This window comes from Orcinus orca, chromosome 1 (genome assembly GCF_937001465.1).
Source record: "Orcinus orca chromosome 1, mOrcOrc1.1, whole genome shotgun sequence".
NCBI lineage: Eukaryota > Metazoa > Chordata > Mammalia > Artiodactyla > Delphinidae > Orcinus > Orcinus orca.
In genome coordinates, this window is record NC_064559.1 from 112,643,105 (window position 1) to 112,658,585 (window position 15,481).

General features: G+C 37.9%; 2 protein-coding genes across 4 annotated transcripts in view; both read left to right on the forward strand.

The window, feature by feature from the left end:
• PTPN22 (protein tyrosine phosphatase non-receptor type 22) overlaps nucleotides 1-5,045 on the forward strand; it is a 51,139-nt gene extending 46,094 nt beyond the window's left edge. For both annotated transcript variants that reach the window (XM_004263202.4, XM_033435812.2), the window contains one exon: nucleotides 3,681-5,045. In XM_004263202.4, coding sequence (XP_004263250.2) covers nucleotides 3,681-3,745 — 65 coding nt within the window. In that variant the 3' untranslated portion in view covers nucleotides 3,746-5,045. The remainder of the gene's footprint in view (nucleotides 1-3,680) is intronic.
• A 442-nt stretch (nucleotides 5,046-5,487) lies between these two features.
• The window catches only part of RSBN1 (round spermatid basic protein 1), a 43,126-nt gene continuing 33,132 nt past the window's right edge, over nucleotides 5,488-15,481 (forward strand). The window contains exon 1 of one of the 2 annotated variants that reach the window (XM_033435722.2): nucleotides 5,488-6,722. In XM_033435722.2, coding sequence (XP_033291613.1) covers nucleotides 6,038-6,722 — 685 coding nt within the window. In that variant the 5' untranslated portion in view covers nucleotides 5,488-6,037. The remainder of the gene's footprint in view (nucleotides 6,723-15,481) is intronic. The other variant, XM_004263200.3, reaches the window with a different exon arrangement.

Below are 15,481 nucleotides of genomic sequence, written 5' to 3' on the forward strand. Positions count from 1 at the left end.
GGTATTGTCCTTATCTGAATGATCAGAATTGTTGCTGCCACGTTCAGATTGCAGGTGGCAAGAAGATGAGAGAAAAATGTGGAAGAGGTGTGGCCTCCTTTTCTGGTCTTAAGGCACTGGCCTGGAAGAGGCAACATTATGCCAGCTCACATTCCCTTGAAAAGAACTTATACATGTGCTATATCCAAACTGTAAAAGACACTGGGAAATGCAATAATGCTGGGCAGACAGTTTCCCATATACTATTCTATTCCTGAAGAAGAAGCAAGGAAAAATTTTAGTGGACAGGTAGCAATCTCTGCCACATTGGGGTTATGGTTCCTATCTCACCATGGCAAAGTATTCAACTAGACTCTCTGGATCTGTTTCTTGGGCTTTAAAATTTTACTTGGATTACATTAACTCTAAGGTTTAAAATGTTATAATTAGAAAAAAGTTATTCTTATGAAATCATTTAGTTAAAAAGTTCATGTAGAATATTATATAACCTATGAAAAAAGCACCAAACTTCACCTAGAACACAAATGTTCCTTGCTTCCTTCTTTTCTCTCAGTCAGAGACACCACTTGAATAACTCATGGCCCATCTAACTTTACAACAGTCTGTGATATAATACGAGGATAAAATATTGTACAGCTGCCTCCATGTTGTTTCTTCTCAAAGTTGAATATTTTATCTACTTAAAAAGCAGCACCTAATTTTTTCATTGGTTCTCTTTTATAAAAGAGGCATTATAAGGGTATTTTACTCAAAAAGTACTTAAATGTGAATGAAAAAATTTTGTGGTTTATAAACATTTTTATTTTTCCTGAATTGTCCTACATGCAAAAAAGGTAGCTCACTACTGTTCTAAACTATTGAGTATTGATCAGTGAAAAACACTGAGTGTAGCTATTCCTCAAATTTCAGATACCTAGTACTTATGTGTTATGTTCTTACTTCTATTCTCAGTCCACTTCGGTTACAATCAAGCTATCTGGACTGAATGGATAATTTTGTGACTATTGTGTGAAACTATTGAACCTGGAATATATTTCCTTCTATCTTCTTATTTACAACTCAGAGGAGTGAAATGTGCAGGAACTAGGCTGTGTGCCCCCTCCCCCTAATTTTTTTTTTTTTTTACCACCACTATTAATAAATTTTAGAGGATTTCTTGTTTTTATCTTCTTTTCATTCCCTCTTCCCTAATCTCCTTGTCTTCCAGTTCTGGCATAGTTTTTGGTGTTTCAGATTTAGGCAGTACTTGAGTAGTTACTATGTGCCAGGCATTGAGCTGGGTGCTTTAACAAATATCTGATCATTTTCATCAGTTCTATAAGGTATATAATTCCCGCAATTTTATAAGATGATGAAATTAATCATCTTTGAGTTTTCCATTCTCTGTTTTCCCTTTGTATTTTGATTCTTTCATTGCTCAATTTGAGCCCTTAAAGTTGCTAAGTGTAAGAGTACCTTGAAAATATAGCGCTATCAAAGAAAAGTCATATGCTGCTAAAGTGATTAAGAACCTACGTCATCAACCTGCATATATTCTGAAGGCATCCAGAAATAGCCTTCATTGGTTATGCAAAATTTCCTCATCCTCCTTCTGTGTGTGTGTGGGGGGCGGGCCTGGAGGGGAGTGTTTGAGGAGAGAGAGAAATAAAAATAATTAACCACTTAGTTTTATTATTAGTTTTTCAGGATTGTTTAATAATTTATTTTTTCTAATCTTTTCAAACGTAATCTCTGAGTAAATTGAGGGCTTTCTGGGTCAAAGTAGAAGTACAACTGAATTTAATACAATAATTTTCTAAAGCAATAGCGCTTATTTTTCTGAAATTTAAATTCCCCAGTTTTGTTTTTCTGACAAATGGGCGGTGGGTGAAAAGACATAGATAAAGGATATTATTAAACAACCCACCCCAACAATCAGCTTAAAAAATGGGCAAAGGAGTTGAATAGATATTTTTCCAGAGAAGGTATATAAATGGTCAACAGGTATATGAAAGGATGCTTGACATCAGTAATCATAAGGGAAATGCAAACCAAACCCACGAGATATCACATCATACCTATTAGAATGGCCATTATCAAAAAGACAAGAGACAAGTGTTGGTGAGGCTATGGAGAAAGGGGAGCCTTATGTACTGTGGTGGAAATGTAAATTGGTACAATCGCTATGGAAAATGGTCTGGAAGTTCCTCAAAAAATTAAAGATAGAACTACCATATGATCCAGCAATCCCACTTCCAAATATATATCTGAAGGAAATGAAATTATCTCAGAAGAGATATTTGCACCCCATGTTCATTTCAACATTATTTACAATAGCCAATTCATGGAAACAACCTATGGATCCACTGACAGATGAATGGATAGAAAAGATGTGAGAGATATATGTATACGGTTGACTCTTGAACAACACATGGGGTTAGCGGTGCAACCCCCTGCACAGTGAAAAATCCTCGTAGAGTCGTACCAGTCCTAAAGGGGATTGGTCCCAGGACCCCCGTGGATACTAAAATCGAAGGATGCTCAAGTCCTTTACATAAAATGTCTTAGTATTTGCATATAACCTACCTACATCTTCCTGTTTACTCTAAATCATCTCTAGATTACTTATAATACCCAGTATAATGTAAATGCTATTTAAATAGTTGCTGATGTGTGGCAAATTCAAGTTTTGTTTTTTGGAACTTTTTGTAAATTTTTTTTCAAATATTTTTGATCCACTGTTGGTCCAATCCACAGATGTGGAATCTGTGGATGCAGAATCTGAGGATAGGGAGGGCTGACTCTATATATACATACATTACTATCTGAATTATTATGTATATGACTGTGTGTGTGTGTATATATATATATGAATATTATTCATTCACAAAAAAGAAGAAAATCCTGTCTTTTGGGACAACATGGATGTACCTTGGGGGAACTACCCTAAGTGAAATAAATCAGACAGAGAAAGACAAATACTATATGTTCTCACTTACATGTGGAATCTAAAGAAGTTTAGCTCATAGAAATACAGAGTAGAATGGTGGTTGCCAGGGGCTGGGAGGTGGGGGAAATGGGGAAATGTTGGTCAAAGGGTACAAACTTCCAGTTATAAGATGAATAAATTCTGGAGATCTAATGTACAGCATGGCAACTGTAATTAACAGTACTGTATTATATACTTGAAAGCTGTTAAAAGTAAAATCTTATATTGAAAAGAAAAATCTTAAAAAATCACCACACACATTAGTAGACAATTATGTGAGGGGATGTAGGTGTTAACTAACCTTAATGTGGTAATCATTTCACAATATATACATGTATCAAATCACCATGCTGTACACCTTAAACTTACATGTCACATGTAAACAAACATATGTCAATAATATTTCGATAAACCTGGGAAAAAAGAATACTATATGCTGAATTACCAAAGGCTATTACAATCATCTAATTATTACTATTATTAAATTTGTAAGTGTTCTACAAATTTAAAATGTTATTAGTATTCTATTGTTATCATTTAAGCACTAACATAATTACTAGAATGCTTTTACAAAAAAATTACTAAATTGATCAAAGATGCTGCGAAAAAAAATCCATGTATTTGCACATATTATAATACACTCTAAAATCCAAGTGTTCATTTCTGTATAAGAAATCTTTCTTTTTTCATTCAATTTTATTTTTGTTCCCAGGTTTTGCAAATCGTTTTTCAAAACCCAAAGGACCAAGGAACCCACCATCAACTTGGAATATTTAACACAACTTTGGAAAATCAGCTGCAAGTGAATCTGCAAATGAAACTACTAGAATACTGCTAGCTAGAATAAGTGCTGTATATTCATAATATCTACCATGAAAATATGGTAATGTGTTAATAGCATTTAAAAGCAATATGCAAATAAATGTCAGAAGTTTTACATTTTCATCTCATTTACACTGGGTTGGAAAGCACAAATAGGAGTTTGTCATTTAAGCTATGTATAGAGAATGCTGTATGAGAAAGTTTTACAATGGACTTATTTTTCATTTTTGGAAGTTATTTTTAGTCTACTTTACTTTCCTACATAAATATAAACTTTAAAAGATTTGTAAAAATTGGATCTCAATTAAATGTCTATATTGTCAGAAGTTACCATAAAAAATGTTTTGAAAAATCTTACCTTGTGGTTACAGTACAAAATTATTGCTTGTGACAATGATTATTCCCTGGGAATTATTTTTGCCTAAACGGAGATACATCTTTCCAAGTGTTGTGGGAAACAAGAGTAGTAAGAAAAAGAAGTTATATTTAAAGAGAATACAATATATATGTAATGACAGGGCTTCCCTGGTGGTGCAGTGGTTGAGAGTCCGCCTGCCGATGCAGGGGACATGGGTTTGTGCCCCGGTCCAGGAAGATCCCACATGCCGCGGAGCGGCTGGGCCCGTGAGCCATGGCCGCTGAGCCTGCGCGTCCGGAGCTTGTGCACCACAACGTGAGAGGCCCCAGCAGTGAGAAGGCCGCGTACCGCCAAAAAAAAAAATAAATAAAAATAAAATAATAAATATATGTAATGACAGTAATCAGTTTTTCGTTTGGATATACCAAATAACAAGATATTCAAGCACATTCTTGACAAGCTTTAGCCAATATTATTCATTTACCAAATCTAGAAGAATAATCAACAAAGTAGCTATCTTTTGGTGGCATTTTTTTTCATTTCAAAGGTCCTATATAAACATGTACAATTTATATCCAACTAACTAAAGGCACTACTACTTAAAAATTTTTTTCTATATGAATATGGATCTGCCTTATCTTAAAGTTGATCTTTCAAATCTAATTTTATGTAACAAGTTAGTGGGTAATTATTACAAAGGATTCCTCTGACTTATCCTAATGACTTCACTTAAGAGTTCATAACTTTCTAAAAACTGAAATACTTAAGCAGCATTTGTTCTTCAATATTTTTCATTAGGAATCCCAATGAAGGCACACACTGGATGAAATATTACCTGTTTATTGTAGTGTAATGTACACAAGAGGTGCTCAATAAACTTTTTGGTTTTTAAACTAACTTTATAGTGTTCATCGAGCTGAGTACTTTTCCAGGTACTAGTGTCATCAAACCACAGAGATTTTATCTGAGTACTTCATTGTAAACAATTATTTCCAAATATCTTTATCAAGGCGGTAAAATGTAAAGTGACGATCAAATTGTAAATAAATTTCTGGGCGGAAACCTTGGTGAGTAGTGACGATTTCTGGAGTGTTCTCTGGTAGACACACTTCTCAAATTTATGCAATCGTATACATACGATTTGAAAAAAATCTTATTAAGAAATTTCAAAACATGTTTTTCCATCTAGAATTTTCCCGTAATTGTAGGGAAGGATTCAAAATAATGGATGAACTCTATACATTTCCAGGCACTAGAGGGGATGTGGCTCGACGGCGAGGTGGGCGGCGCTCACCAGGCTCCCAGGCAGTTCTTGCACCTGCCTTGTCGCGCCTATACTTGTAACCATGGCAATCAGTGGCCAGGAAGAGGTTCAGAAATGTCTGATTTGCAGCTCCGTTCGATTTTAAAGCAAAATCGCCCTCATTTGACATATTACCAAGTTCCTTTTTCCTCTGCATCTCATCGTTTGTCCAGGGGTAAAAGGCCGGGGATTCTTGTACCTCACAAAGGTTATGAGAGGAATAGGAAATTGAAAAGTAACTATGGAGACCAACTCCTCCGTGTAAAATGACGAAGGGACACACGGAGACGATAATGGGAACGCGCCGACAGACTGAAAGCCATTAACATTGTTTCGGCCGTTAAGGCGGTTGGCGGCAACTCTCCGCCCAGCGGCGGTTGCGTCGCAGCCCGAAGCGTGACTCGGCGCACGCTCCCTTTCGGCTCCTCTGCTCACCGAGCCAGCGACGCGGCGGGGGCACGGAGAACTACCGCTCCCGTGAGGCTCTGCGCGGCCCAGAGTGCTTTACAATAGAGCTCGGTTGGAGGGCCCTGCGGAGAAGCTCCGGTAAGTACTGCTTCCGGCCATATTCAGCGCTGGACGAAGAATGGCCGAGAAGTGGAGAGTAGGGGAGAGACTCCAATGCCCAGCGGGCCGTGCGCGGGCGGCGCTTGCGCGGTACGCGGACGGGGGGGCGGTCGGGCCATTTAAATGTGTGTTTGTGGGTGAAATGGCTGCGCAGGTCGGAGCGGTCCGCATAGTACGGGCGGTGGCGGGGCAGGAGGAGCCGGACAAAGAGGGGAAGGAGAAACCCCACGCTGGGGTCTCGCCGCGGGGAGTGAAGCGGCAGCGCCGAGCGAGCAGTGGGGGGTCTCAGGAGAAGCGGGGGCGGCCGAGCCAGGACCCCCCTCTCGCTCCCCCTCACCGGCGGCGTCGCAGCCGCCAACATCCCGGGCCGCTGCCGCCTACGAATGCAGCCCCAGCCGTCCCAGGCCCTGTTGAGCCTCTGCTCCTGCCTCCTCCGCCGCCACCTTCGCTGGCACCTGCCGGGCCCGCTGTTGCTGCCCCGCTCCCGGCCCCGGGCACTTCGGCCCTCTTCACCTTCTCGCCCCTGACGGTGAGCGCGGCCGGGCCCAAGCATAAGGGCCACAAGGAGCGGCACAAGCACCATCACCACCGCGGCTCTGATGGTGACCCCGGCTCCTGCGTTCCGGGAGAGCTCAAGCACAAGGACAAGCAGGAAAACGGCGAGAGGACTGGAGGGGTGCCTCTAATCAAGGCCCCCAAGAGAGGTGAGAGCAGCCGAACTGCCCCGAGCTTGGGCTCTATCTAGGTCTCTCTCTGTTGCGATATCCCGCCCCTTTAGCCCTGAAAGACTCCAGCTCCCTGCTTACCTCCTGCTGCTCTACTCCCCTAAGCCCACTGGGGTGGATCCTGGATTTCAAACCGTTGACACCGTCTGACCTACTTGAAGCTTCTCGCTTCGAGGCCGAGCTGTCAGTTACTAACCCCCTTACCAGTTCCCCCTCCCCGAGCCTTTACCAACGTTTGTTTTCAAATTCGCCAGGGTTTCCGCGCCGCGCGGTCCTTGGCGTGGGATTAGTAGGTGGGGTATTGAAAACTGCCTGTCTAAAGTAAAGGCTTGTCGCTGAAATCCCTTTTTTCCTTGTTTTCTTTGATGGAAAGCTTGAATAGTCACTCTCCTCTGCTCCACAATATTCACGAGTATGGTTTGGGGCTTTAAGGAGTTTGAATTTGTACCGAGATTAGGCTCGACTCACTGGTTGCCTTAGCTTCTTCAAGGTGAGATATCAAACGCAGTTTATCTTGGTTCTTTTTTTATGTGGAAGTAAAACTCATTTTTAATTTTCATATGAAATCTTAATTTTCAGAAAAGGGATGGGGAAGGTTTTCTCTCCCCTTTGATCCTAGAACATAGGACCAACCAAGCCTCTGAAAAGTTCAGTAGGAGATAGTAGAGACAAGAATTCCAGTTGCTTTTTCATCTGCCCGGTGCAACAGATTGAGAATTTATTTATTTCCAGTAAACTTACTAAAGTCAAGAATATTTAGCCCAGAAAATGTAGGACTATGTGAGTGTGGGTTCTAGAGAAGTTAGGTTGACCAAAATTGCAGTTTTCATATTCCCAAGTACCTGTAGCATTTATTTACTTTCTCTTTAGAAGAAGGGTATGGTGGGGGGAGGGATAAGAATTTCGATTATGCCATGTGTTTGTATTTTGTATATGATTTTATATAATTTGTTAGAGTTGTCTCCTCAAGAAGAGTTTAAAATACTTTTATGTTTCTTAGTACTGGGGCAGTTATTACGTGTTAATGAACTAGTCTTTCAATCTCAAGTTTGGTGAGTCTTGGATTTCTTCAACATATTTGGTCTTAACCTAGGCCTAATTAATTTGTGTGTGTGTGTGGGGGGGGGCTACTTCCAGATAGTGCAGTTTGTTGCAAATAATTGCTCAGTAATTTTATATTGAATTGAACTAAATCTTTCTTCCTTTGGTGGTATCCAAGTCTTATCCTCAGGAGTAGAATTTGTGCCAAACTGACAGGAATGCCAGTTTCCACCACTAATATGCAATGATGTTGCTCTCTTTTATTTGTGCCTTTATTTCTCACCTTCTCATTTCATGTGTGTATGTGTTTTTGTGTGTTTCAACTGTACAGAGCTAGAGGGAATCTTAGAGATCATCTAAGTCAAATTTGTATTGTTGAAGAGTGAAAACTGAGGCCTAAAGTAGTGAAGAGACTTGTCTAGTCACAGTTAATTAGTAACAGGTACCAAAAAAAAAAAAAAAAAGATAATTGATCTAATAGGGAGTAGAACCCAGGTCTCCTGAATCCAAGTTCAAGCTTCATCCTCCAGCTGCATGATGTTGCTTTCTCTGTTTGCTATTCATGTTTTCCACTTTTTTGCTTATCTTTTCCCTGTGCCTTGGCATCAGAGTGACAGTAGCCAGTCCTATTAAGAATTTCTGTCCTAGCCCCCTTTTATGGGAGGATAGCGGCAAATACATGTATAATAGTTCATAACACAGTGTGCGTCTCTGAAAATTGCAGAGGCCATGTCTTTAAAAAACAAACAAAAACAAACTTTTAACCCAGTGCTGCCTGACAGAACTTTCTATGATGATGAAAATGTTTTCTATAAATGTGTTGTCCAGTATGGTAGCCATTAGTCATATGTGGCCCTTGAACAAATCTTGAAGACTTGAAATGTGGCTAGTGTGACTGAGGAACTGAATTTTTAATTTTATTTCTAATTAATTTATAATTAAATAGTCCTTTTGGCTCTTGACTACCACAGTGGACAGTGCAGTCCAAACATTTGTGGTTTGCTAGTATGTGAAGGAGGAAAGTGGGTTAAGATTAGGTCATTTAAACATTTTAACTTTTAAAAAAATTGAGATATAATTGACACATTATTTTTAATATTATAATGATTCATTATTTGTATATATTGCAAAATGATCACCACAATAACTCCAGTGTAAACATTTTGACTTTTGAATGAGAGACTGTTGGATTATATATTCTGGAGGGAAAGATTCCCTTGCCAAATATGTTGGGGAAAAAACAATAGCCTCCTAGCTATATGACACACACTGGCATTTTAAAAGTTCTGAGAATCTTACAGAAAATAAACTGGTTTAACCTTTGTTTAATCCACGGTTTTGCACTACACTTTGATGGATACCTTTTGTTTTTCCACTAAATATCTTTATACTTATTATAGTGATGTGCTGGAGGCATGCCTCTGGAGTCAATCTGAGTTTAAATCGTGGCTCTACCACTTACTGTGTGACCATGGACAAATTACTTTAAGCTCCCTCAGTTCCAGTTTTCCTGTCTGTAAAATGGGGTTGTGGTATTTCTTTTATAAGATTGTTTATGGCTTAAGTGAGACAATATGTGGAAAGCACTTAAGTGTCTGGCTGTTATTAAGTACTGTTAAAACTGCTTTTTGTTATTTTATCATGCTTGATCCTTGAAACAACTCTAAGATTAATAAGGAGAGTGGCTAGACCCTTGTTATTTACAGAACTATGTCTTCCCTTTCCTTATCCGCAGGTTTTCAGAAACTCTTTTAACTTTTTATTTTGAGATAATTATATATTCACAGGAAATGGCAAAAATAGTACAGGGAGGTCTTTACTCTTCACTAATTTCCTCCGAAGGTTACATTTTACATAACTATTGTATAATATCAACACCAGAAAATTAACAAATTAACATTGGTACAATGGTGTGTGTATAATTTTGTGCCATTTTAACACCTGTAGATTAGTTTAACTACCACTGCAGTCAAGGTACACAACTATTCCATCACCACAAAGATGCCCCTTGTGCTATCTCTTTGTAATCTTAGAACTTCCTGTGTCTCCCCACCTTCCCCAACCCCTAGAAACCACTAATTTGTTCTCCAACCCATAATTTAGTCATTCTGAGGATGTTACATAAATGGAATATATATGGTATGTGATCTTTTGAGATTTTTTTCCCGCTCAGAATGTCCTTGAGATCTATTCAAGTTGTATGTATCAATAGCTCATTTTTTTTTCATTACTGAGTAGTGTTCTATGGTATGGATATATCACAGTTTAGTCACCTGTTGAAGGACATTTTGGTTGTTTCCAATTTGGCCATTATGAATAAAGCTTCTATGAACATTCATGTTCAGGTTTTTGTGTGGATGTAAATTTTCATTTTTCTGTGAATGCAATTGCTGGGTCATGTGGTTAAGTATATGTTTTTTTTTAATTTTTTATTTTTGGAAGATATCGCCAGACTATTTTCTGGAATATCTGTACCACTTTACATTCCCACCAGCAATATATGAGAGATCCACTTTCTCCACATCCTTGCCAGTGTCTGGTATTGTTACTATTTTTATTTTATCTGTTTTAATAATGTGTAATGATACCTCATCGTGGACTTAAGTTGCATCTCCCCAATGGCTAGTGATATTTAACATCTTTTCATGCCATCATTTGCTGTCCATATAGTCTCATCAGTAAAATGTCTCTTTAGTTTTTTGCCCATTTTCTAATTGAATTGTCTGCTTTTTTACTATTGAGTTTTGAGAATTCTTGATATATTACAGATATGTATATTCTTTATCAGAATAATGGTTTGCAAATATTTTCTCCCACACTGTTGTTTGTCTTTCCATCCTCTTAACAGGGTCTTTCAGAGAGCAAACATTTTAAATTTTGTTAAAGTCTAATTTGTTGATTTTCTTTTATAGATTATGTTTTTGGTGTCATGTCTGAGGTCCCAAGACCTAGGTCCCATAGATTTTCTCCTGTTGTTTTCCCAAAAGTTTTATTTAACTTTAACTTTTACATTTGAATCTCTGATCCATTTGAGTTAATTTTGTATAATGTGTGTGGTTTAGGTTGAGGTTCTTTTTTTTTTTTGCCTATGATATCCAACTGCTCCAGCACCTTTTGTTGAAAAGACCATCCTTCTTTCATCGAATTACTTTTGTACCTTTTTCAAAAATCAAGTTCCACTACCTATTTTTGTACAACCTTTGAGCTAAGAATGGTTTTTACATTTTAAATGGTTGGAAAAAACCCATGACATATGAAATCATATGAAATTCAAGTTCAGTGTCCAGAAATAAAGTTTTATTGGGACACCACTCCACTCATTCAATTGTATTGTCTCTGGGAGTTTTTGCACTACAGCAGTATAGACAGTAGTTGGGTGGGATAGACGATATGGCCTGCAAAGCTTATGATCTGGCTCTTCGTAGAAGAAGTTTGCTGATCCCTGAGATAGATCATTCAGCTGAGAGACCTGTTCCTGCACACCAGCCCGACAGTACTCAATCCAAATTCATGTATAGGTTAATTATAAATTTTGATTCCAGACATTTGGAGTTGCTCATAAATAGTTGAAACAAAAATTTAATTTGTAAATGCTAAGGTAAACTTGCTTCATATGTAAAATGGGAAGTATAGTGACTTTTGAAGAGCTGAAGTGTCACACTTCAGCTTTTCTAGTTAGTATATGATAGAACTGAATCTAGAACCCAGTTTTTTTGACTCATGATCCAGTTAGCTTTTCACTTTCCACTAAGTACATTTGCATTGTTAATAAAGAGATACTAAAATATTGTTTGATTCTTGCAAGCAACAGGCTTGAATCTTAATTAAATGATAGTTACCTGTGTCTTTTGAAATCTTAATTTTTTCTGTCCCTCTTATTGCTCATAAAAGCCTAGAACAAACTTCCTCAAAAAAAACTCCATCAAAAAAAGTAATGCTTCTTCTTAATTATTCTTGGCTAATAAATTAATGATTTTAGTAGTATTTTAATATTTTTTTAAAAAAGGAAAGGAGGAAGTTGATTTCTATAGCTCTCTTCTCCACTGTCATTAAAATGACAGGACTGCTCTTATATACTCTAGTGAGTCAGCCTTCCTTTCTCACATTTTTCATCTTTGACCAACTGCCCAACTGCTCTCACAGGGAAAGAGTCCCTAAGTCACACAACAAATTGAAATTTTCTGTAATGTCAAAAAACTATTGGCAGGAATTTTAATTTAGAAATAGTTTATTGTTTTCAGTGATAGGAGTGGGGAATTATTGGGGGATTATACAGAGGACTGAGATAAACAGATAATCTCATTTATCAGAGCAACACCTTCAGGGACTGATATTTTACTTTACCTGCCTAGAGAGAGGCAAACAGGCCTTTAAGGACATTTTTTGCATAACCTAAATAATGTTATTTTTGTGATTATGTAGGATTATCTTGTCGTGGGCACTCAGTAAAATATTTGTTGAATGTAGTGATGCTCCATTTATTGGAGGTTTTTCCAAGCCACCTCAAGTCCATTAGTTGTAATTAGATAATTTTAGTTGATCATCTAAGGGGAGTAGATAGAGAAGGCAGAAAGAAGAGTTTTGGAGTCAGGTAAGAGTTTGAATCTAGGTTGTCACCTGTTACCTTTGTGACCTAATATAGGTAACATATCTTGTTTCAAGCTCTGTTCTTTTTCTCCGTAAAAAGGATTTATATATCTACTTCACTGGTTTGTTTGGAGATTAAAATGAGATAACATACATGATCCCTAGCAGACACTTGATGAATAATAGTTTTCTTCCCTCTTTCAGAGATTTTTCCCCTTTTAATGTGATTCTCTGTGGTCCACCTCATTGTACTCTAGGTTGATAATTTCTAGCTCTAGTTTTTTTTTTTTAATTAATTAATTAATTTGGCTGTGTCGGGTGTTAGTTGTGGCATACGGGATCTTCCTTGCGGGGTGTGGGCTTCTCTCCAGTTGTGGCATGCAGGCTTAGTTGCCCCGCGGCATATGGGATCTTAGCTCCCCGACCAGGGATCGATTGAACCTGCGTCCGTTGCATTGGAAGGCGGATTCATTTTCTTTTTCCTTTTTCTTTTCTTTTTTTTTTTTTTTACGGTACGCGGGTCTCTCATTATTGCGGCCTCTCCCGTTGCGGAGCACAGGCTCCGGACGCGCAGGCTCAGCGGCCATGGCTCACGGGCCCAGCCGCTCCGCAGCGTGTGGGATCCTCCCGGACCGGGGCACGAACCCGTGTCCCCTGCATCGGCAGGCGGACTCTCAACCACTGCGCCGCCAGGGAAGCCCTCTTTTTTCTTTTTTTAAAAAAATTAATTAATTTATTTTTGGCTGCGTTGGGTCTTCGTTGCTGCGTGTGGGCTTTCTCTAGTTGCGGTGAGTGGGGGCTACTCTTCGTTGCGGTGTGCGGGCTTCTCATTGAGGTGGCTTCTTGTTGCGGAGCACGGGCTCTAGGCACACAGGCTTCAGTAGTTGTGGCACGTGGGCTCAGTAGTTGTGGCTTGTGGGCTCTAGAGCGCAGGCTCAGTAGTTGTGGCACATGGGCCTAGTTGCCCTGTGGCATGTGGGATCTTCCTGGACCAGGGCTCGAACCCGTGTCCCCTGCATTGGCGGCAGATTGTTAACCACTGCGCCACCAGGGAAGTCCCTGGAAGGCAGGTTCTTAACCACTGGACCACCAGGGAAGTCCCTCTAGCTCTAGTTTTGATATCCCAGAATTATTGCCAATTATTTCAAGGAATGTTATCAAATATTATTATTATGAAAATGATAAAAATGGTGAGGGAGGACTTAATTGTGTGTCAAATATTGAGATGAGGGCTTTATATTCATTGTCTCATTTAATTCTTACAATAACTCTGAAATAGATACTAGCATTAATAACATTTTAGATGGTAAAAGTTTAAGGAGATTTATGAGCTTGCCCAGAGGTCTTAGTGAGTAGTGGAGCTGGGACATTAACCTGGGTGTGTCTAACTGTAAAAGCATCTGCTCTTCAATAACATACTCTACTGCCTCTACAATTAAACTTTTTGCAGTAATAATAGCAGTTAACATGTGTTGAGTATTTGTCATGTTCCGGGACTATTCTAAATACTTATATGCTTTGTTTCATTTACTCTGCACACTGATTTTATGAGGAGGTACTGTTGTTTTCCCCCATTTTACTAATGAGAAACAAGGTACAAAGAAATTAACTTGCAAAAGGTAATACTGCTAGGAAGTGGTAGGACAGGGATTCAAATCTAGCCAATCACTCTTAAACACCATAATTAGAGGGGTGGCAGGTAAAGTAAGGCAGTGTTGTAACTGTACAGTGATTTACTAAAATGATGGCTTCCAGATCTGCAGTTTTTTGGTTTTCCTTTTTAGTCAGGATGTTATGTGGAGCTGGAAGAACTTTTAATAAGACCAAAGAGAATTTACTTTCAGAAAATAAAACTTTAGCCTTTATTATGATTAATAAAATATAAAAAATTATAATTGTTTTGCTTTTGCTCATCCACCATAATTTTTAGGAAGTGAAGATATTACATATTTTTCAGTTCTAAGCTGTAATTCAAACATAAGAATGGTGTTAATGAACTTAAGTTTTGTAATGTGGAAAGGTAATTTTTTTTTTCATTAATGAAAGCTTTCAATAGTGATGTTAAATAAATGGTACTATTTAATAGCTGATAATATTAATGGTATTAGCACATATGAGGATTTTATTGATAGTGTCATGTATTAATCTATAGTTATAATGACCTTTTTTAAGACAGCCAGCAATTTATCTCTCAAATGTTTGTATCTTCCTCTGTAGAGTTACATACGTCTCTTTATATTTAATTTCACAGTTTGATATGTGGAAACTTTTCTTAATCACAGATACAGTGTATCTTGGCTCTTTTTCTATAAAAGAACTGATGTCAATAAATATTCACTTCTGCACTGTAGGGAAATACTCAAATTATTACTTCCTGAATACATTCTCTGGAAAGCTAAAAACACTCTACCAGAAATGGAAAGATTGTGAAGACTTGAGACATTGATTTTTTAAAAAAATTGATATATAATTGACATACAACATTATGTAAGTTTAAGGTATACAACATTGATTAGAAATATTTATTGCAAAGACTTTCTTTTAAATAACATTTTTAATGCTAGGAAAGACAACCCCAGTATCATTCTTCTAAAGCAACGGTGACTAACTTACTGTAATAACCTTTAACAACTTTGTGTATGTATGCCATTCTCAATTAGTTGCCATCACAATAATTCAAAAATAAATTTTGTTTATTCATGGAAATTCATTAGCTAGTGTGATACAAGTAGTCTCAAATTTCTGTATAAACAAAGGCAAGCTTTATCTCAGCCTTAGATAAGAATCAAAATTTGAAAAATAGGATTAGTGAGGAGATTGAAATTTATTTCATATTTTAGACTTTTATGTTGAAATATGAGATTACAATCAATTTAAGGCCCTTTTCATTTCCTTGTGCAGTGTTTTTTTTGAGATGGGTTGTGTTAGACTAATTAAATGGTTCTCATAAAAATGAGTTTTGGAGTGAAACCCACAGAGCCTTGGCCATGATAGAAATACCATTGGTAAGCTGATAGTAGTATAGAAAATGTGTTACAATCAAGGCAGCTCCTTCTCGGTGTTAATTTCAGTGGCAGATCTAGGTCACAATTCATCTTCTGCATACCAAA